At 44.7% G+C, this 22,355-nt stretch overlaps 1 protein-coding gene across 2 annotated transcripts in view; it reads right to left on the bottom strand.

Moving 5' to 3' along the window:
• Positions 1–22,355, bottom strand: part of CNNM3 (cyclin and CBS domain divalent metal cation transport mediator 3) — a 38,699-nt gene that overhangs the window by 8,175 nt on the left and 8,169 nt on the right. For both annotated transcript variants that reach the window (XM_040267604.1, XM_040267603.1), the window contains exon 2: positions 8–151. In XM_040267604.1, coding sequence (XP_040123538.1) covers positions 8–151 — 144 coding nt within the window. The remainder of the gene's footprint in view (positions 1–7; positions 152–22,355) is intronic.

Genomic DNA, 22,355 nt, shown 5'->3' with positions numbered 1-22,355 from the left:
GACTCACGGTAGTCTTCAGACTCGTCCAGGATCTCGGACTTGATAATCTCCTCGATGACGTCCTCCAGGGTGACCAGGCCCAGCACCTCGTAGAAGGGGTCACCTTCGCCCTCGTTGTTCACCTTCTGCACGATGGCCAGGTGGGACTTCCCTGTAGGGAGAGAAGGCTCACGTTACAGCTTGCTGGAGGCCTCTTGTTTTCCCTCGTCTCGACTGACAAGCCCACCATAAGGATGGAAGCTGATTTGTGTTCCCACGATGCGCCATGCATCAGGAGAGATCATTCCTAGCTTCTCACTACCTAAGACTCTCCACGTGCCCATGAGGATTAAATCTCAGACCCCACGTCCACCTGCCCAAGGCCCCCCCAGGCAGCGGCGGAGCTGGAGCCACCCCAGGTCTGTGTGACTCCATGCCGCAAACATGGTTTAGACAAGGAGGCGTCTGGACCAGAACAGACACGGTAAAGGGCAGCTGGGCCGAGGACAGGGCCCTGATGCCAGAGACGCCGGCTCCCTGACGACCATCTGGACGCAGGAGCCAAGGGGGCCACGTCGGAAGTCTCCAAGGGAAGCGTTCCCAATTCTGAGTGCTGCCCTCTGTTTTCACGAAAGTCACGCAGGGGGATGAAGACAGTGGTAACCTGGGCAGTTAAGAGCCCAAACTGTGTGGGAGGAAGAGCATGAGGCTGATTCTTGTCCTCCCTCCTCAGGCCAGCCAGCTGCTCGTTTAAAGAGAAAACGTAAGCTTGAGAGAAGCCCAGCCTCAGAATGCTGGGGACTGCTGCGGAAACCTCAAGAATTTACTCTGCTTCAGCTAAGTGCTTTCCCTCTATAAACCTTTGTTATTGTTGTTGTTTAGTCCCTAAGTGGTGTCCAATTCTCTGTGACCCCATGGACTGTAGCCCGCCAGGGTCCTCTGTCCGTGGCAAGAATACTGGAGTGGGGTGCCGTTTTCTTCTCCAGGGGATCTTCCCCACCCAGGGACTGCCCACAACTCCTACACTGGCAGGTGGATTTTTTTTTTTTTACCACTGAGACACCAGGGAAGCTATAAACCTTCATGCCTGTCCAAAAGAAATAGAACACAAGACAAAATTTTTGAGTAGCTGTGTTAAAAAAAAATAAAGAGAAATGAAATTAATAATATATTATGATGAACTCAGTACAGTCAAAATATCACAAAATGCAATCAACATAAACATATGAATAGATATTTTGCCTTTGGGGGGGTACTAGATCTTGGAAATCTGCTGTGTGTTTGGTACTCACGGCACACCCCAACCTCAATTCAGACTGTTGGTGACTTTTCAAAAACTTAGCAGCCACATGTGGGTAGTGACTACTGACCCAGGCTGTGGAGATCTGGGATACAGAACCGGGAGCAAACTCATCTCAACCATGCCTTTTGTCACTAGTGAAAAAAAGCACAGGGTGGAAGCTGGCCTGGACTTGCACACAAAGGTGTGCTTGCTTCAAGAATCTTCTGGCAAAGCAGAAGGGGAAGTTCACATCTGTGTGTGAATCCTACTTTACATGCCCTGGGTTCAGTGCCCATGCAGGGGACTGGGTTCAGAAGCACATTCTTTGGAAGCATCACGCTCTGCCTCATTCTTTCAGTCCTTATGCTCCACACTCCTCCCCAGCCCACTCCCCTGCCCCCAGTAATCAGATATACGAAGACCTCTGCTCCAAAGCTGGATGGAATGAAACTGTTCAGAGTCAAGCAAAAGCTATTACTACTAGACCACCAACCAGAAGGTCAAGAAAGGAATAAGGGACTTCCCTAATGGCACAGTGGTAAAGAAATCCACCTGCCAATGCAGGGCCCAAGGGTTCAGTCCCTGGTCCAGGAATATCCCACATACTGCAGGGCAAAGAAGCCTGTGCGCAACTACTGAGCCTGCAGGCCGTGAGCCCATGCTCCACTAAGAGAAGCCACCAGAGCGAGAAGCCCGAGCACCACAGCGAAGACCAAGCGCAAACACAAACGAATTAATAATTTTTAAAAACACATCAAGGAAAAAAAAACAAAACTTCAAACCACTATACATATATAAAACCAACACAATGAACTCAACTAATTTTTTTTTTTTAAAAAGGGAATGAGGCTGTAAAATAAAAAGATCACATTTACTGTATTTCATCAAATCCAAGTCATCATCAATCATAAGACTAGAGAGATGTTAAGATGCAAAAAGACCGTGCATCTGAGCACTGATGAAATGCAGTACAGGCCTACATGGTTTCAATGTGCTTCACAGACACTGCGTTTCTTGCAGATGGAAGGTCTGTGGCATCCCTTCACTGAGCAGGTCTGCTGGCACCATCTGTCCAACAGCATCTGTCCAGTGTCTGTGTCACACCTGGGTCATTTCTGCTGATTTTCAAGCCTTTTCACTGTAATAACAATATATAACAAGGTATAATAATAGCTGTTATGGCGATCTGTGATGTTCTACTGGAACTGGCTTTTTTTTTGGGGGGGGGGGCGTGGCACCACCACCTCCTTCTCCATCTTTGGCTGCAAAGGATATAATCAATCTGATTTCAGTGTTGACCAGCTGGTGATGTCCATGTGTAGAGTCTTCTCGTGCGTTGTTGGAAGAGGGTGTTTGCTATGACCAGTACATTCTCTTGGCAGAACTCTGTAAGCCTTCGCTCTACTTCATTCTGTACACCAAGTCCAAATTTGCCTATTACTTCAGGTGTTTCTTGACTTCCTACTTTTGTATTCCTGTCCCCTATAATGAAAAGGACATCTTTTTGCAGTGTTAGTTCTAGAAGGTCTTGTAGATCTTCATAGAACTGTTCACCTTCAGCTTCTTCAGCACTGCTTGTCAGGGGCACAGACTTGGATTACCATGATATTGAACGGTTTGCCTTGGAAACAAACAGAGACCGTTCTGTTGTTTCTGAGATTGCATCCAAGCACTGCATTTCAGACTCTTTTGTTGACCATGATGGCTACTCCATTTCTTCTAAGGGAATCCTGCCCACAGTAGTAGATATAATGGTGATCTGAGTTAAATTCACCCATTCTAGTCCATCTTAGTTCGCTGATTCCTAGAATGTCGACGTTCACTCTTGCCATCTCTTGTTTGACCACTTCCAATTTGCCTTGATTCATGGACCTGACATTCCAGGTTCCTATACAATATTGCTCTTTACAGCACTGAACCCTGCTTCTCTCACCAGTCCCATCCACAACTGGGTGTTGTTTTTGCTTTGGTTCCATCCCTTCATTCTTTCTGGAATTATTTCTCCACTGATCTCCAGTAGCATATTGGGCACCTACTGACCTGGGGAGTTCATCTTTCAGTGTCCTATCTTTTTGCCTTTTCATACTGTTCATGGGGTTTTCGAGGTAAGAATACTAAAGTGGTTTGCCATTCCCTTCTCCAGTGGACCACATTCTGTCAGACCTCTCAACCATGACCCATCCGTCTTGGGTGGCCCTACACAGCATGGCTTAGTTTCATCAAAAAGCAAGAGAGTTCCAAAAAAACATCTATTTCTGCTTTATTGACTATGCCAAAGACTGTGTGGATCACAATAAACTGTGGAAAATTCTGAAAGAGATGGGAATACCAGACCACCTGACCTGCCTCTTGAGAAACCTATATGCAGGTCAGGAAGCAACAATTAGAACTGGACACAGAACAACAGACTGGTTCCAAATAGGAAAAAGAGTACGTCAAGGCTATATATTGTCACCCTGCTTATTTAACTTATATGCAGAGTACATCATGAGAAACACTGGGCTGGAAGAAGCACAAGCTGGAATCAAGACTGCTGGGAGAAATACCAATAACCTCAGATATGCAGATGACACCACCCTTATGGCAGAAAGTGAAGAACTAAAGAGCATCTTGATGAAAGTGAAAGAGGAGAGTGAAAAAGTTGGCTTAAAACTCAACATTCAGAAAACTAAGATTATGGCATCTGGTCCCAACACTTCATGGCAAATAGATGGGGAAACAGAGGAAACAGTGGCTGACTTTATTTTTCTGGGCTGCAGATGGTGACTGCAGCCATGAAATTAAGACGCTTACTCCTTGGAAGGAAAGTTATGACCAACCTAGATAGCATATTCAAAAGCAGAGACATTACTTTGCCAACAAAGGTCCGTCTAGCCAAGGCTATGGTTTTTCCAGTGGTCATGTATGGATGTGAGAGTTGGACTGTGAAGGAAGCTGAGGGCCAAAGAATTGATGCTTTTGAACTGTGGTGTTGGAAAAGCCTCTTGAGAGTCCCTTGGACTGCAAGGAGATCCAACCAGTACATCCTAAATGAGGTCAGTCCTGGGTGTTCATTGGAGGGACTGATGTTGAAGCTGAAACTCCAATACTTTGGCCACCTGATGTGAAGAGCTGACTCATTTAAGACAGGCTGGAAGTTAGGCCTCATGCACCAAACAGCCAAGTCATGAGAGCAAAGAATCAGTTCTTGAAGGAAATTAAAAGAGCTACTCCCTCAAAATAAACACAAACAAGCATATAAATAAATGCACTACTCAGAGGGCAAGAGGAGCAGGGGACGACAAGGATGAGATGGTTGGGTGGCATTACTGGCTGAATGGACATGAGTTTGAGCAAACTCCGGGAGATGGTGAAGAACAGGAAAGCCCGGCGTGTTGCAGTCCACAGGGTCACAAAGATTCAGACCCGACTGAGTGACTGAACAACTCAATGAACACGTGAATAATAGGAAAACCAAACAGTCTTATTGCTGATATGGAGAAAGTCTGAGTGGTCTGGAGAGAAGATCAAACCAGCCACAATGTTCCCTTAAGCCAAAACCTAAGCCAAAGCAAGACCCAACCTGTTGTCAATTCTATCAAGGCTGGGACAGGTGAGGAAGCTATAGATGAAAATTTTGAAGTTACCAGAGATCAGTTTATGAGGTTTAAGGACTGGAAGAAGATACCATGGAGAACCTCACAGTCAGAGAGGAGAGGTCAAGACCTGGTTTCAAAGTGACCCTGTTGTCAGGGGCTAATGCAGTTGGCAGGTGACTTCAGGTTGAAACCAGTGCTCACTGACCATTCCTAAAATCCCAGGGCCTATGCAAACTACACTAAATCTACTCTGCCTGTGCTCTACAAACGGAATAATAAAGCCCGCATGACAACATACCTTTCTACAATGTGGTTTACTGAATATTTTAAGCCCAGTTGAGACCTATTGCTCAGAAAAAAGATTCTTTTCAAAGTTCTGCTCACTGACAATGCATCTGGTCACCAAAGAGCTCTGATGGAGATGTCCCACGAGGTCAATGTTATTTTCATGCCTACTAACACATCATACTGCGGCCCACAGACCAAGGAGGAAGTTCAACTTTCAAGTCTTATGGTTTAACAACTACATTTCATAAGGCCATAGCTGTCATTGATAAGATTCCTCCAATGGACCTGGGCAAAGTCAACTGAAAGTCTTCTGGAAAACACTCAAGAAGCTATTAAGAACATTCATGATTCACGAAAAGAGGTCAAAATATCAACACTAACAGGAGTTTGGAAGATGATTCCAACCTTCACGGATGACTTTGAGGGGCTCAAGACTTCACTAGAGGAAGTAACTGCAGATGTGGGACCAGCAAGAGAACCGGAATTAGAAGTGGAGCCTGAAGAGTGACTGAATTGCTGCCATCCTGTGGTAAAACGTCCACAGATGAGGAGCTGCTTCTCACGGATGAGGAAAGAACAGTTTCCTGAGATGGATGCTATTCATGTTAAAGGTGTTGCAAAGACTGTTGAAACGGCAAGAAGAGATTTCGAACATTCTATCTAGTTACCTGATAAGGGGTTGGCAGAGTTGAGAGGACACACTCCCAATCTGGAAGAATGTCTACCGTGGGTAAAACACTCCCAAACGTTTCTGCCGCCTGCTACAAAGAAACTGCCGGTGAAAGGAAGAGCTCACCGATGCGGCAAATGGCACTGTAGTCGTATTCTAAGAAACGGCCACAGTGGAGTATTACTCGGCCATAAGAAAGAATACATTTGAGTCAGTCCTAAGGAGAAAAGGAAAGATATAAGCATCTGAATGCAGAGTTCCAAAGAATAGCAAGAAGAGATAAGAAAGCCTTCTTCAGCGATCAATGCAAAGAAATAGAGGAAAACAACAGAATGGGAAAGACTAGAGATCTCTTCAAGAAAATTAGAGATACCAAGGGAACATTTCATGCAACGATGGGCTCGATAAAGGACAGAAACGGTCTGGACCTAACAGAAGCATAAGATATTAAGAAGAGGTGGCAAGAATACACAGAACAACTGTACAAAAAAGATCTTCATGACCTAGATAATCATGATGATGTGATCACTAATCTAGAGCCAGACATCCTGGAATGTGAAGTCAAGTGGGCCTTGGAAAGCATTGCTACAAACAAAGCTAGTGGAGATGATGGAATTCCAGTTGAGCTCTTTCAAATCCTGAAAGATGATGCTGTGAAAGTGCTGCACCCAATATGCCAGCAAATTTGGAAAACTCAGCAGTGGCCACAGGACTGGAAACGGTCAGTTTTCATTCCAATCCCAAAGAAAGGCAATGCTAAAGAATGCTCAAACTACCACACAATTGCACTCATCTCACATGCTAGTAAAGTAATGCTCAAAATTCTCCAAGCCAGGCTTCAGCAATACGTGAACCGCGAACTCCCTGATGTTCAAGCTAGTTTTAGAAAAGGCAGAGGAACCAAAGATCAAATTGCCAACATCCGCTGGATCATCGAAAAAGCAAGAGAGTTCCAGAAAAACATTTCTGCTTTATTGACTATGCCAAAGCCTTTGACTGTGTGGATCACAAGAAACTGTGGAAAATTCTGAGAGATATGGGACTACCAGACCACCTAACCTGCCTCTTGAGAAATCTGTATGCAGGTCAGGAAGCAACAGTGAGAACTGGACATGGAACAACAGAGTGATTCCAAATAGGAAAAGGAGTACGTCAAGGCTGTATATTGTCACCCTGCTTATTTAACTTCTATGCAGAGTACATCATGAGAAACGCTGGACTGGAAGAAACACAAGCTGGAATCAAGATTGCTGGGAGAAATATCAATAACCTCAGATATGCAGATGCCACCACCCTTATGGCAGAAAGTGAAGAGGAGCTAAAAAGCCTCTTGATGAAAGTGAAAGAGGAGAGTGAAAAAGTTGGCTTAAAGCTCAACATTCAGAAAACGAAGATCATGGCATCCGGTCCCATCACTTCATGGGAAATAGATGGGGAAACAGTGGAAACAGTGCCAGACTTTATTTTGGGGGACTCCAAAATCAGTGCAGATGGTGACTGCAGCCATGAAATTAAAAGACACTTACTCCTTGGAAGAAGTTATGACCAACCTAGATAGTATATTATTCAAAAGCAGAGACATTACTTTGCCCACTAAGGTCCGTCTAGTCAAGGCTATGGTTTTTCCAGTGGTCATGTATGGATGTGAGAGTTGGACTGTGAAGAAGGCTGAGCGCCGAAGAATTGATGCTTTTGAACTGTGATGCTGGAGAAGACTCTTGAGAGTCCCTTGGACTGCAAGGAGATCAACCCTGGGATTTCTTTGGAAGGAATGATGCTAAAGCTGAAACTCCAATACTTTGGCCGCCTCATGCAAAGAGTTGACTGATTAGAAAAGACTCTGATGCTGGGAGGGATTGGGGCAGGAGAAGGGGACGACCGAGGATGAGATGGCTGGATGGCATCACCGATTCGATGGACGTGAGTCTGAGTGAACTCCGTGAGTTGGTGATGGACCAGAAGGCCTGGCGTGCTGCGATTCATGGGGTCGCGAAGAGTCGGACACGACTGAGCGACTGAACTGAACTGAACTAATGAGGTGGATGAACCTAGAGGCTGTTATACACAGTGAAGTCAAAATAAGACAAACCTCATGTGTTAATACATAGATATGGGATTTAGAAAGATGGTTCTGATGAACCTTCTGCAGAGCCACAATGGAGACACAAAAAAGAAGGGACTTGTGGACACACTGCGGGAAGGAGAGGGTGGGGCGAACTGAGAGAGTAGCCAGGAAACACATGAGTTACCACACGTGAAACAGGCGCCCAGCAGAAACTCGCTGTGTGACACAGGCAGCTCGATCGGGCGCGCACCCTAGAGGCTGAGACGGGGCGGGAGGTGGGAGAGAAGGGACATACGTAAACCTGTGGCTGATTCGTGTTGATGTGTAGCAGAAACCAGCACAATATTGTAAAGCAATTACCCTCCAACTAAAAAAAAAAAAACAACTGCTGTGGCCATGCCAACTTTTAGCAACCACCACCCACAATTATCAGCCAGCAGCCACTGACATGGAAGCAAGACCCTCCTCCATAAAGGTTTATAACTCACTGAAGGCTCAGATGGTGTTAACATCTTTTAGCCATAAAATGTTTTTAAACTAAGATACATACATTGTTTTTTTCAGACCTAATGCCGATTGCACACTTAACAGACTACAGCATAAACGTAACTTTTATTTGCACTGAGAAACCAAACAGTTTGCACGCCTCACTTTGCCATGGTGGTCCGGAGCCAAGGCGTGCGGGTACCGTGCGCTTGCCTGCTGTGTGTCAGCCACCAGGTGCTTTACTCACTGATCCACCTACCCAACCTCTGGCAACAAACTCTATGAGGCACATAATATTTTTTATTTGCATTTTACGGTTTACAAAGAAAACTGAGGCCAAGAGAATCAGTGACCAACCTCCCCCACCAATCTGGCACCCAGACAGCTGGCTCTGGGTCCACTCTCCTAACGCCCTGCACAAGTGACTTTCACTGAAGAGAACAGACTGGACCTCAGGAGCCCCATTCCCTTTGGGTGATAGGCATGGCGCCGAGGCACTGTCCTCAGCACAGGGCCCAGCTGGAGAGGCGCAAGCAGCCTTCCTCAGGGGGTTCCACCATCCTGGGACAACAATTAAAGGTGGAAACGCCCACATTAAGTTGTCTCCCCTCTTCCCATGAGGAATGGGTGAGGGATGCCTGGGGAATTGCCCGCCCATTCCTGCTGAGACAGAGACACCAAATGAGGAACTTCTAGACATTTCCCAGCCTGTGATATTTGAGCTGGGAATGGCTGACACCAGTGGGCAGGCAGCATTGCTACGAAGGCCCCGGAGAGACAACCACAGAATATAAATCCATCAGGCCACATGAGGAAGGCTGAGCCTCAACAGAGAATATTGGTAAACAGTCTTTTTGGATTTTGAGAACCAAAGCTCAGGTTTGAGATGGCCACCTGGGAGCAGAGAGGACCCCCTTCCTTCCAGGAAGCCAGTCCCTTTGGCAGTTTACCTGCAGAAATGACAAAGTCCTCCCATGCTTTCAAACTTCTATAAAAGAGGCTCAAGGTTCTCAGTGAGGAGATGATTCAATAATGAACAGAAGAAAGCAGAGCCTCAGAAGATCCCTCAAACACTGGCTGTGTGACTTAACCTTAAGACAGAACATTTGAGGGGTCCAGAAGGCAACCAGGAGAAAGGGCAGCTGGAGAGACTCAAGTTTCTCATCTGACCGGGTAAAATGCTCGCAAGATATGGGGCCCTGGCTGGCTGACTACAAACACTGATACACGCCCCAAGACAGAGGCCTCGGGCTCTCCCTGCACACCTGCCACCACCACCAGGAAGCTGGGGAAGCACTAGCGCTCAGTTTAGTCAGCAGGCTTGAGAACACTCACCAATGACACGGATGCTAGAGGACCTAATTGTAGAACATTCCTAAAAATGCAATTGGAGTTGAAATTCCTGTCTTCTCACTTCAATTTTTTTTTTAAAACTGTTTGAATGTATCCTATGAGAAAAGTACTGTGTGATCATCCCTCACAGATATCTGAGCAGGTCTAACTATTTTCAGAGTTGGGACAATCCTTTGGTTTCTGCTAAACAATGAACCAGAACTCAGCGAATCTGAAATGGACTCCGAAAAGCTCCACTCTTTTAATTCCTCCTTTGGCTGAATGTCCTTGAGGTCACTGAGGCTTGACAAGGAAGGCAGGGGATAATGGCTTTACCGAAAATATGTGCCACTTACTACACCATCTGCTACTTACTAACAGAAGCAGAAGATATGAAGAAGAGGTGGCAAGAATACACAGAACTATGCAAAAAAAGGTTTTCATGACCCAGATAATCACGACGCTGTGATCACTCACCTAGAGCCAGACATCCTGTGGTGCAAAGTCAAATGGGCCTTAGGAAGCATCACTACGAACAAAGCTAGTGGAGGTGATGGAATTCCAGTTGAGCTATTTCAAATCCTAAAAGACGATGCTGTCAAACTGCTGCACTCAATATGCCAGCAAATTTGGAAAACTCAGCAGTGGCCACAGGACTGGAAAAGGTCAGTTTTCATTCCAATCCCAAAGAACGGCAATGCCAAAGAGTGCTCAAACTACCACATCATTGGACACATCTCACATGCTAGCAAAGTAAGGCTCAAAATTCTCCAAGCCAGGCTTCAACAATATGTGAACCATGAACTTCCAGATGTTCAAGCTAGATTCAGAGAAGGCAGAAGAACCAGAGATCAAATTGCCAACATCCGTTGGATCATTGAAAAAGCCAGAGAATTCCAGAAAAACATCTACTTCTGCTTTATTGACTATGCCAAAGCCTTTGACTGTGCAAAAAGTGAAGTCACTCAGTCATGTTTGACTCTTTCCGACCCCATGGACTGTAGCCTACCAGGCTCCTCCGTCTATGGGATTTTCCAGGCAAGAGTACTGGAGTGGGTTGCCATTTCCTTTTCCAGGGAGTCTTCCCAACCCAGGGATTGCACCCGGGTCTCCCTTTGACTGTGTGGATCACCACAAACTGTGGAAAATTCTTAAAATAGATAGGGCTATCAGACCACCTTACCTGCTTCCTGACAATCTGTATGAAGGTCAGGAAGCACATTAGAACTGGACATGGAACAATGGACTGGTTCCAAATCAGGAAAGGAGTACATCAAGGCTGTATAATGTCACCCTGCTTGTTTAATTCCTATGCAGAGTACATCAGGCAAAATGCCGGGCTGGATGAAGCACAAGCTGGAATCAAGACTGCCGGGAGAAATGTCAATAATCTCAGATACACAGCTGACACCACCCTTATGGCAGAAAACGAAGAGGAACTAAAGAGCCTCTTGATGAAAGTGAAAGAGGAGAGTGAAAAAGTTGGCTTGAAACTCAACATTCAAAAAAATAAGATCATAGCACTTGGCCCCATTACATGGCAAACAGATGAGGAAACAATGGAAACAGTGAGAGACTATATTTTTGAGCTCCAAAATCACTGCAGATGGTGACTGCAGCCATGAAATTAAAAGATTCTTGCTCCTTGGAAGAAAAGCTATGATCAACCTAGACAGCATATTAAAAAGCAGAGACAAAAGCATTGCCAACAAAGGTTCATCTACTCAAAGCTGTGGTTTTTCCAGTAGTCATGTATGGATGTGAAAGCTGGACTATAAAGAAAGTTGAGAGGGGCAGTCCTAAGATGGAGGAATAGGATGGGGAGAGCACTTTCTCCCCCACAAACTCATCAAAAGATCATTTGAACGCTGAGCAAATTCCACAAAACAACTTTTGATCGCTGGCAGAGGAAACCAGGCACCCAGAAAGGCAGCCCATTGTCTTCAAAAGGAGGAAGGACAAAATATAAAAGATAAAAAGAGAGACAAAGGAGGTAGGGACGGAGACCCATCCCGGGGAGGGAGTCGTAAAAGAGGAGACGTTTCCAAACACCAGGAAACCCTCTCACTCCCCAGATAACTACCCAGATATTAGTTTTTTGAATGTTGGGTTTCAAGCCAGCTTTTTCACTCTCCTCTTTCACTTTCATCAAGAGGCTCTTTAGTTCCTCTTTGCTTTCTGCCATAAGGGTGGTGTCAGCTGTGTATCTGAGATTACTGATATTTCTCCCGGCAGTCTTGATTCCAGCTTGTGCTTCATCCAGCCCGGCATTTTGCCTGATGTACCCTGCATAGGAATTAAACAAGCAGGGTGACATTATATAGCCTTGATGTACTGGGGAGTTTTGGAATCTCAGAGGGCAACATAACCGGGAGGAAAAATAAATAAATAAATAAATAAAACCCACAGATGACGTGCCTAACAGCAACTCCCAGCAGAGAAGTTGGCCAGACGCTGGCATCCACCAGCAGCAAGCGGGGGCTGAACAGGGAAGCGTGTGCTGCAGTGCTCAGGGTGAGGACTGGGCCTCCTGAATGCCGACCCAAGCTGTGGGATAGCCAGAGAGAGAGAACTTTCCCACGAAAAGCTCTAACCTAGGGCACCGCCAGGCCTGCTTACAGAACAAAGGACTGAGCAACACCAGAGACAGAGCTGGCTGCTAACCGGCCCATCCCCCACAGGAGGCAGGGAGGCAAGCCGGTGGCAGCCAGAGCCGGAAAGGGCAATCTCAGCCCCAGAGACGGCATCCTCTACCAAACTACAAGCAAGCGGCTCCCAGTTGCTAACCAAGTCTTCCTGGGATCCTGGACGGTTGACATCCGCCAGGAGGGTCGCAGCCAGAGATCAGCTCCCCAGAGGAGACACACAGCAGACCTGAGACAGCGAAACCAAGCGGCTGGGACGGGGGAGGCGGTAAGACACCCCGCCCCACCTGGGCAGAGTGTGCTCGTCAAGCACCTGGGCCCCTGAGCTGCTCGGACCTGGGAAGGGCACAAAACGCCTTTGTGGAGTACTCGAGAACCTGAACCTGAGCAGCTCAGACCTGGGAAGTGCACGCAACCCAGGGCCCGCTCTAGACAGTTCCCCTGCAGAGCAACCTGGAGCCTGAGCAGTAGAGACCTGGAAAGCACACACACCGTGAGCGGGGGCAAACCCAGTGTGGCCCAGACACTGCGAGCACTCCCAACGCCAGTGATATTTGTTTGCAGGGTTTCTTCCTCCCCACAACACAACTGAACAAGTGAGCCTGAGTAAGTGACCACCTTTGCCCCCTTTGTCAGGGCAGAAATTAGACACTGGAGAGACTTGCAAACAGAAGAAGCCAAAATAAACAGAGGGAAGCTGCTTTGGAAGTGACAGGTGCAACAATTAAAACCCTGGAGTTAGCACCAACTACACTGGAAGGGGCCTATAGACCTTGAGAAGTATAAGCTGGAACAAGGAACTATCTGAAACTGAACTCACCCCACAGCCCGCAACAGCTTAGAGAAATTTCAAGATCTATTTTTACTATTATCATTTTTTAAATTAAAAAAAAAAACTTAGTCCTTTATTACCCCTTTAATTTTCATTTTTGTAACCTATTCAGTTCAGTTCAGTCGCCCAGTTGTGTCAGACTCTTGGCGACCCCATGAATCGCAGCACGCCAGGCCTCCCTGTCCATCACCAACTCCCAGAGTTCACTCAAACTCATGTCCATCGAGTCAGTGATGCCATCCAGCCATCTCATCCTCGGTCGTCCCCTTCTCCTCCTGCCCCCAATCCCTCCCAGCATCAGAGTCTTTCCCAGTGAGTCAACTCTTCGCATGAGGTGGCCAAAGTACTGGAGTTTCAGCTTTAGCATCATTCCTTCCAAAGAACACCCAGGGTTGATCTCCTTCAGAATGGACTGGTTGGATCTCCTTGCAGTCCAAAGGACTCTCAAGAGTCTTCTCCAACACCACAGTTCAAAAGCATCAATTCTTCGGCACTCAGCCCTCTTCACAGTCCAACTCTCACATCCAGACTACTCGAAAAACCATAGCCTTGACTAGACGGACCTTAGTCGGCAAAGTAATGTCTCTGCTTTTTAATATGCTATCTAGGTTGGTCATAACTTTTCTTCCAAAGAGTAACCTATTACCTTGCAAAAAAAAAAAAAACCCTTTAAAAATAAAAGCAAATTATATATATATTTTTATAATTTTGTGATTTTGTTTTTTTTTAATATTGTATTTTTGAGAGTCTAACTTCTACTCTAGATTTTTAATCTTTGCTTTTTGGTATTTGTTATCAATTTTGTATCTTTAAGAATCCAATCTTCAGTACCCATTTTTACTTGGGAGCGAGATTACTGGCTTGATTGCCCTCTCCCCCTTTTGACTCTCCTTTTTCTCACCAGGTCGCCTCTATCTCCCCCCTCCCCCTTCTCCTCTATCCAACTCTGTGAATCTCTTTGTGTGTTCCGGGCTGTGGAGAACACTTAGGGAACTGATTACTGGCTGGATCTGTCTCTCTCCTTTCGATTCCCCCCTTTATCCTCCTGGCCTCCTCTGTCTCCTTCCTCCCTCTTCTCTTCTCTGTGTAACTCCGTGAACATCTCTGAGCGGTCCAGACTGCGTAGATAGAGCACATAGGGATTTGATTCCTGGCTAGCTTGCTCTCTCCCCTTTTGAGTCCCCCTCTTCTCCTCCTGGTCACCTCTATCTCCTTCCTCCCTCTCCTCTTCATGTAACTCAGCGAACCTTTCTGGGGGTCGCTCACTGTGGAGAATCTTTTCTCCATTAACCTAGATGTTTTATCGTTGGTGCTATACAGATGCAGAAGTCTTGAGGCTACTGTAAGAATAAGACTGAAAACCAGAGGCAGGAGGCTTAAGTCCAAACCCTGAGAACACCAGAGAACTCCTGACTCCAGGGAACATTAATCGATAAGAGCTCATCCAAAAGCCTCCATATCTACACTGACACCAAGCTCCACCCAAGAGCCAACACGTTCCAGAGCAAGATATACCATGCAAATTCTCCAGCAATGTAGGAACATAGCCCTGACCTTTAATATACAAGCTTCCCAAAGTCACACCAAACTCACAGACATCTCAAAACTCACTACTGGACACTTCATTGCACTCCAGAGAGAAGAACGCTCCACCCACCAGAACACGGACACAAGCATCCCTAACCAGGAACCCTTGACAAGCCACTTGTCCAACCCCACCCACAGGGAGGAACCTCCACAATAAAGAGGAACCACAAACTTCCAGCACACAGAAAGGGCACCCCAAACACAGCAACCTAAACAACATGAAAAGGCAGAGAAGTACTCAGCAGGTAAAGGAACATGATAAATGACCAGCAAACCAAAGAGGAGGAGATAGGGAGTCTACCTGGAAAAGAATTCAGAATAATAATAGTAAAAATGATCCAAAATCTTGAAAACAGAATGGAGTTACAGATAAACAGCCTGGAGACAAGGATTGAGAAGATGCAAGAAATGTTTAACAAGGACCTAGAAGAAATAAAAAAGAGTCAATCAATAATGAATAATGCAATAAATGAGATTTTAAAAAAAAACTCTGGAGGGAACCAACAGTAGAATAACTGAGGCAGAAGATAGGATAAGTGAGGTGGAAGATAGAATGGTGGAAATAAATAGAGTAGAGAGGAAAAAAGAATAAAAAGAAATGAGGACAACCTCAGAGACCTCCAGGACAGTGTCAAAAGCCCCAACATTCGAATCACAGGAGTCCCAGAAGAAGACAAAAAGAAAGGCCATGAGAAGATACTTGAGGTGATGATAGCTGAAAACTTCCCTAAAATGGAGAAGGAAATAGCTACCCAAGTCCAAGAAACTCAGAGAGTCCCAAACAGGATAAACGCAAGGCAAAACACCCCAAGACACATATTAATCCAATTAACAAAGATCAAACACAAAGAACAGATATTAAAAGCAGCAAGGGAAAAACAACAAATAACACACAAGAGGATTCCCATAAGGATAACAGCTGATCTTTCAGTAGAAACTCTTCAAGCCAGAAGGGAATGGCAGGACATACTTAAAGTGATGAAAGAAAATAACCTACAGCCCAGATTACTGTACCCAGCAAGGATCTCATTCAAATATGAAGGAAAAATCAGAAGCTTTACAGAAAAGCAAAAGCTGAGAGAATTCAGCACCACCAAACCAGCTCTCCAACAAATGCTAAAGGATCTTCTCTAGACAGGAAACACAGAAAAGGTGTATAAGCTTGAACCCAAATCAACAAAGTAAATGGCAATGGAATCATACTTATCAATAATTACCTTAAATGAAAATGGGTTGAATGCCCCAACCAAAAGACAAAGACTGGCTGAATGGATACAAAAACAAGACCCCTATATATGCTGTCTACAAGAGACTCACCTTAAAACAAGGGACACATACAGACTGAAAGCGAAGATATTTCACGTAAAGGGAGACCAAAAGAAAGCAGGAGTAGCAATACTCATATCAGATAAAACAGACTTTGAAATAAAGGCTGTGAAAAGGGACAAAGGACACTACATAATGATCAAAGGATCAATCCAAGAAGATATAACAATTATAAATATCTATGCACCCAACATAGCACCACAATATGTAAGGCAAATACTAACAAGTACGAAAGGGGAAATTAACAGTCACCCAATAATAGTGGGAGACTTTTAATACTCCACTTATACCTATGGATATATTAACTAAACAGAAAATTAGCAAGGAAACACAAACTTTAAATGATACAATGAACCAGTCAGACCTAACTGATATCAATAGGACATTTCACCCCAAAGCAATGAATTTCACATTTTTTCTCAAGTGCACACAGAACCTTCTCCAGGATAGATCACATCCTGGACCATAAATCTAGCTTTGCTAAATTCAAAAAACTTGAAATAATTCCAAGCATCATTTCTGATCACAATGCAGTAAGATTAGATGTCAACTACAGGAAAAAAAGCTATTAGAAATACAAACATATGGAGGCTAAACAACACGCTTATGAATAACCAACAAATCACAGAAGAAATCAAAAAAGAAATCAAAATATGCATAGAAATGAATGAAAATGAAAACACAACAACCCAAAACCTATGGGACTCAGTAAGAGCAGTGCTAAGGGAAAGGTTCAGAGCAACACAAGCTTACCGCAAGAAACAAGAAAAAAGTCAAATAAATAAACTAAGTCTACACCTAAAGCAACTAGAAAAGGAAGAAATGAAGAACCCCAGGGTTAGTAGAAGGAAAGAAATCATAAACATTAGGGCAGAAATAAATGCAAAAGAAATAAAAGAGACCATAGCAAAAATCAACAAAGCTAAAAGCTGGTTCTTTGAGAAGATGATAAAATAGACAAACCATTAGCCAGACTCATCAAGAAACAAAGGGAAAAGAATCAAATCAACAAAATTAGATATGAAAATGGAGAAATCACAACAGACAACACAGAAATACAAAGGAGCATAAGAGACTACTATCAGCAACTGTATGCCAATAAAATCGACAACTTGGAAGAAATGGGAAAATTCTTAGAAAAGTATAACTTTCCAAAACGGAACCAGGAAGAAATAGAAAATCTTAACAGACCCATCACAAGCACAGAAATCGAAACTTTAATCAGAAATCTTCCAGCAACAAAAGCCCAGGACCAGAAGGCTTCACAGCCAAATTCTACCAAAAATTTAGAGAAGAGCTAACACCTATCCTACTCAAACTCTTCCAGAAAACCGCAGAGGGAGGTAAACTTCCAAACTCATTCTATGAGGCCACCATCACCCTAATACCAAAACCTGACAAAGATGCCACAAAAAAAGAAAACTACAGGCCAATATCACTGATGAACATAGATACAAAAATCCTTAACAAAATCCTAGCAAACAGAATCCAACAACATATTAAAAAGATCATACATCATGACCAAGTGGGTTTTATCCCAGGAATGCAAGGATTCTTTAATATCCACAAATCAATGTAATACACTACGTTAACAAATTGAAAGATAAAAACCATGATTATCTGAACAGATGCAGAGAAAGCCTTTGACAAAATTCAACATCCATTTATAATAAAAACCCTCCAGAAAGCAGGAATAGAAGGAACATATCTCAACATAATAAAAGCTATATATGACAAACCCACAGCAAACATTATCCTCAATGGTGAAAAATTGAAAGCATTTCCCCTAAAGTCAGGAACAAGACAAAGGTGCCCACTCTCACCACTACTATTCAACATAGTTTTGGAAGTTTTAGCCACAGCAATCAGAGAAGAAAAAGAAATAAAAGGAATCCAGATTGGAAAAGAAGAAGTAAAACTCTCACTGCAGATGACATGCTCCTCTACGTAGAAAACCCTAAAGACTCCACCAGAAAATTACTAGAGCTAATTAATGAATGTAGTAAAGTTGCAGTATATAAAAATAACACACAAAAATCCCTTGCATTCCTATACACTAACAATGAGAAAACAGAAAGAGAAATTAAGGAAACAATTCCATTCACCATTGCAACAAAAAGAATAAAACACTTAGGAATAAATCTACCTAAAGAAACAAAAGACCTATATATAGAAAACTATAAAACACTGATGAAAGAAATCAAAGATGACACAAATAGATGGAGAAATATATCATGTTCATGGATGGGAAGAATCAATATAGTGAAAATGAGTACTCTACCCAAAGCAATATATAGATTCAATGCAATCCCTATCAAGCTACCAACGGTAGTTTTCAGAGAACTAGAAGAAATAATTTCACAATTTGTATGGAAATACAGTAAAACTTGAATAGCCAAAGCCATCTTGAGAAAGAAGAATGGAACTGGAGGAATCAACCTGCCTGACTTCAGACTATACTACAAAGCTACAGTCATCGAAACAGTATGGTACCGGCACAAAGACAGAAATATAGATCAGTGGAACAAAATAGAAAGCCCAGAGATAAATCCACGCACCTATTGACAACTTATCTTTGACAAAGGAGGCAAGAATATATAATGGAGAAAAGACAATCTCTTTAACAAGTGGTGCTGGGAAAACTGGTCAAGCACTTGTGAAATAATGAAACTAGAACACTTTCTAACACCATACACAAAAATAAACTCAAAATGGATTAAAGATCTGAATGTAAGACCAGAAACTATAAAACTTCTAGAGGAAAACACAGGCAAAACACTCTCTGACATAAATCACAGCAGGATCCTCTATGACCCACCTACCAGAGTAATGGAAATAAAAGAAAAATAAACAAATGGGACCTAATTAAAATTAAAAGCTTTTACACAATGAAGGAAACCATAAGCAAGGTGAAAAGACAGCCTTCAGAATGGGAGAAAATAATAGCAAATGAAGACAAAATTCTTTGTCTCCCAATTAATCTCAAAAATATACAAGCAGCTCCTGCAGCTCAATTCCAGAAAAATAAACGACTCAATCAAAAAATGGGCCAAAGAACTAAATAGACATTTCTCCAAAGAAGACATACAGATGGCTAGCAAACACATGAAAAGAGGCTCAACATCACTCACTATCAGAGAAATGCAAATCAAAACCACAATGAGGTACCATTTCACACCAGTCAGAATGGCTGCGATCCAAAAGTCTACAAGCAATAAATGCTGGAGAGGGTGTGGCGAAAAGGGAACCCTCTTACACTGTTGGTGGGAATGCAAACTAGTACAGCCACTATGGAGAACAGTGTGGAGATTCCTTAAAAAACTGGAAATAGAATTGCCATATGACCCAGCAATCCCACTACTGGGCATACACATTGAGGAAACCAGAATTGAAAGAGACACGTGTACCCCAATGTTCATCGCAGCACTGTTGACAATAGCTGGGACATGGAAGCAACCTAGATGTCCATCAGCAGAGGAATGGATAAGAAAGCTGTGGTACATATACACAATGGAGTACCACTCAGCCATTAAAAAGAATACATTTGAATCAGTTCTAATGAGGTGGATGAAACTGGAGCCTGTATAAGGGTGAAGTAAGCCAGAAAGAAGAACACCAATACAGTATACTAACACATATATATGGAATGTAGACAGATGGGAATGATGACCCTGACAGCAAAAGAGACACAGATGTATAGAACAGTCTTTTGGACTCTGCAGGAGAAGGGGAGGGTAGGATGATTTGAGAAAACAGCATTGAAACATGTAGATTATCATATGTGAAACAGATCACCAGTCCAGGTTTGATGCATGAGACAGGGTGCTCAGGGCTGGTGCACTGGGATGACCCTGAGGGATGGGATGAGGAGGGAGGCGGAAAGGGGGTTCAGGATAGGGAACATATGTACACCCGTGGCGGATTCATGTCAATGTATGGCAAAAACCACTACAATAATGTAAAGTAACTAGCCTCCAATTAAAATAAATAAATTTAAAAGAAAGAAAGAAAGTTGAGAGCTGAAGAATTGATACTTTTAACTGTGGTGTTGGAGAAGACTCCTGAGAGTCCCTTGGACTGCAAAGAGATCAAACCAATCAATTCTAAAGGAGAACAGTCCTGAATATTCATTGGAAGGACTGACGCTGGAGCTCCAATACTTTGGCCACCTGATGTGAAGAGCTGACTCACTGGAAAAGACCCTGATGCTGGGAAAGATTGAAGGCAGGAAGAGAAGGGGACGACAGAGGATGAGACAGTTGGATGGCATCACCGACTCAATGGACATGAGTTTGAGTAAGCTCTGGGAGTTGGTGATGGACAGGGAAGCCTGGTGTGCTGCAGTCCATGGGGTTGCAAAGAGTCAGACACGACTGAGGGACTGAACTGAACTGAACTACTCCTCCAGAAATCTACACTCCTCCTGGCAACGTGTGCACAAAACAATCAGCTGTCACCTCGGGTCTGCACACTGACTGAGGGGCACCTCACCGGGGAAGGGGCCTCTTCCAGACTCTAAAGTTCCAGAACAAACCACAATCTGAAAGAGAGAAAGAAACGGGGCCTGAAATGGTAACTGCCAAGATGCCAGGGCCTTCCACCTCAGGGAATTCAGAGGGACCCCTGCCTCATACACTTGGCAGAGAGACAAGGGGACTGATTTCTGAAACCTCGTGCACCACGGAGGCTACAATATGCTCTATGTTCATGAGCAGAGGAATGAAGAAGAGGGCTGGGTTAATGAGGACTTTAGTGAGGAAACATAAAGCTAGCTGCCAAAGGACTGCACTGCACAGGAGAAGCAGAGAGTTCGGGTGACACAGGAAAGATAAGGCTATCCTGCCCCGAGAACGGCCCTCACTCTCCATAGGAATCAGGAAGTCAAGGGGACCGGAAGTCCTCCATTCAACCTCCACACTGCACCCCAGCACTACCTTCTAGAAGGGGCTCTCCAAAGCTGCCCCAAGGCCACCACCCCAGAAGAAGAGCAGCCTGCACTGTGGCTGTCCCGCCCTACCAGCAACTCCCTACCAACATTTAGACCTAAGCCCACTGGACTCCTGCATATTAGAACCAAAGAGCAGGGCGTTCCTGGTGGTCCACTGGTTAAGATCCATGCTTCTGGCTGCAGGGGCTACAGTTTGATCCCTGGTCAGGGAACTAAGATCCCACATGCCACACAGCCCAATTAAGTAAATAAAAACAGCAGAGGAAGGGGACATATGTAAAACTATAGCTGGTTGGAGTTACTGTACAGCAGAAACCAACACAATATTGTAAAACAATTTTCCTCTAATTAAAAATTTTTAAAAAGCTAACAAAGGCGGGAAAACAACACCAGAGCAGAAGGCCTCCCGCCCTGCTGGGCCTCTCCGAGCCACCGCTCTCTAGTCTCCCTGGGCTGCTCTCTAGTCTCCTTCACTGCTGGCCCCCACCCCAGCTTCCCCAAGCCATGCCACAACTGCTCTTGCAAGGTCAAGGGTATCCTGGCTGTTGGATCCAAAAGACATGATGCAAGCCTCCTCCCCTGATCACTCTCCTTCCCTCAGCTTCCAGGACATTCCAGGGCCCTGGCTCTCCTCAGCACCTGTCCTCACAGCCCATCTACCCCTGCCCTGCTAGTGCCTCTCTTTCGGCTTCCAGGATCACTCCCCAGGACCACCTCCCCACCGACATCCAGATCCTTCCCTCTTGCTCGAGACTTTCACTTGTGCTTCACTGCACATAGGCTGCTCCTAGCAACCCACGTCTCAGGCCACTGCACACAAATTCCAGTGTTCACAACAAACTCATCTGCCTGCCCCGGCCCCAATCCCCAACCCCTCTCTTCCCTGCATGTGCTCAGCCTCAGGGAAAGGCAAGGCCACCACCAAGCCAAACCCACATTCATCCTCAGCTCCTCCTCCCACCTCACAGACCCTCTGCTGCCGCTGCTGCTAAGTAGCTTCAGTTGTGTCCGACTCTGTGCAACCCCAGAGACGGCAGCCCACCAGGCTCCCCCGTCCCTCAGATTCTCCAGGCAAGAACACTGGAGTGGGTTGCCATTTCCTTCTCCAATGCGAGAAAGTGAAAAGTCAAAGTGAAGTCGCTCAGTCGTGTCTGACTCCTAATGACTCCATGGACTGCAGCCTACCAGGCTCCTCCGTCCATGGGATTTTCCAGGCAAGAGTACTGGAGTGGGTTGCCATTGCCTTCTCCCACAGCCCCTCAGCAAACCACAAAATCCTAAGCTCACCTTCCAATGCCCTCTTGGGTGTTCCTTTCTACACTCACTGAGCACCCTTG

This window comes from Oryx dammah, unplaced genomic scaffold (assembly GCF_014754425.2).
Source record: "Oryx dammah isolate SB20612 unplaced genomic scaffold, SCBI_Odam_1.1 HiC_scaffold_25, whole genome shotgun sequence".
NCBI classification, from domain to species: Eukaryota; Metazoa; Chordata; class Mammalia; order Artiodactyla; family Bovidae; genus Oryx; species Oryx dammah.
This window is presented reverse-complemented; position numbering and strand designations above follow the sequence as displayed.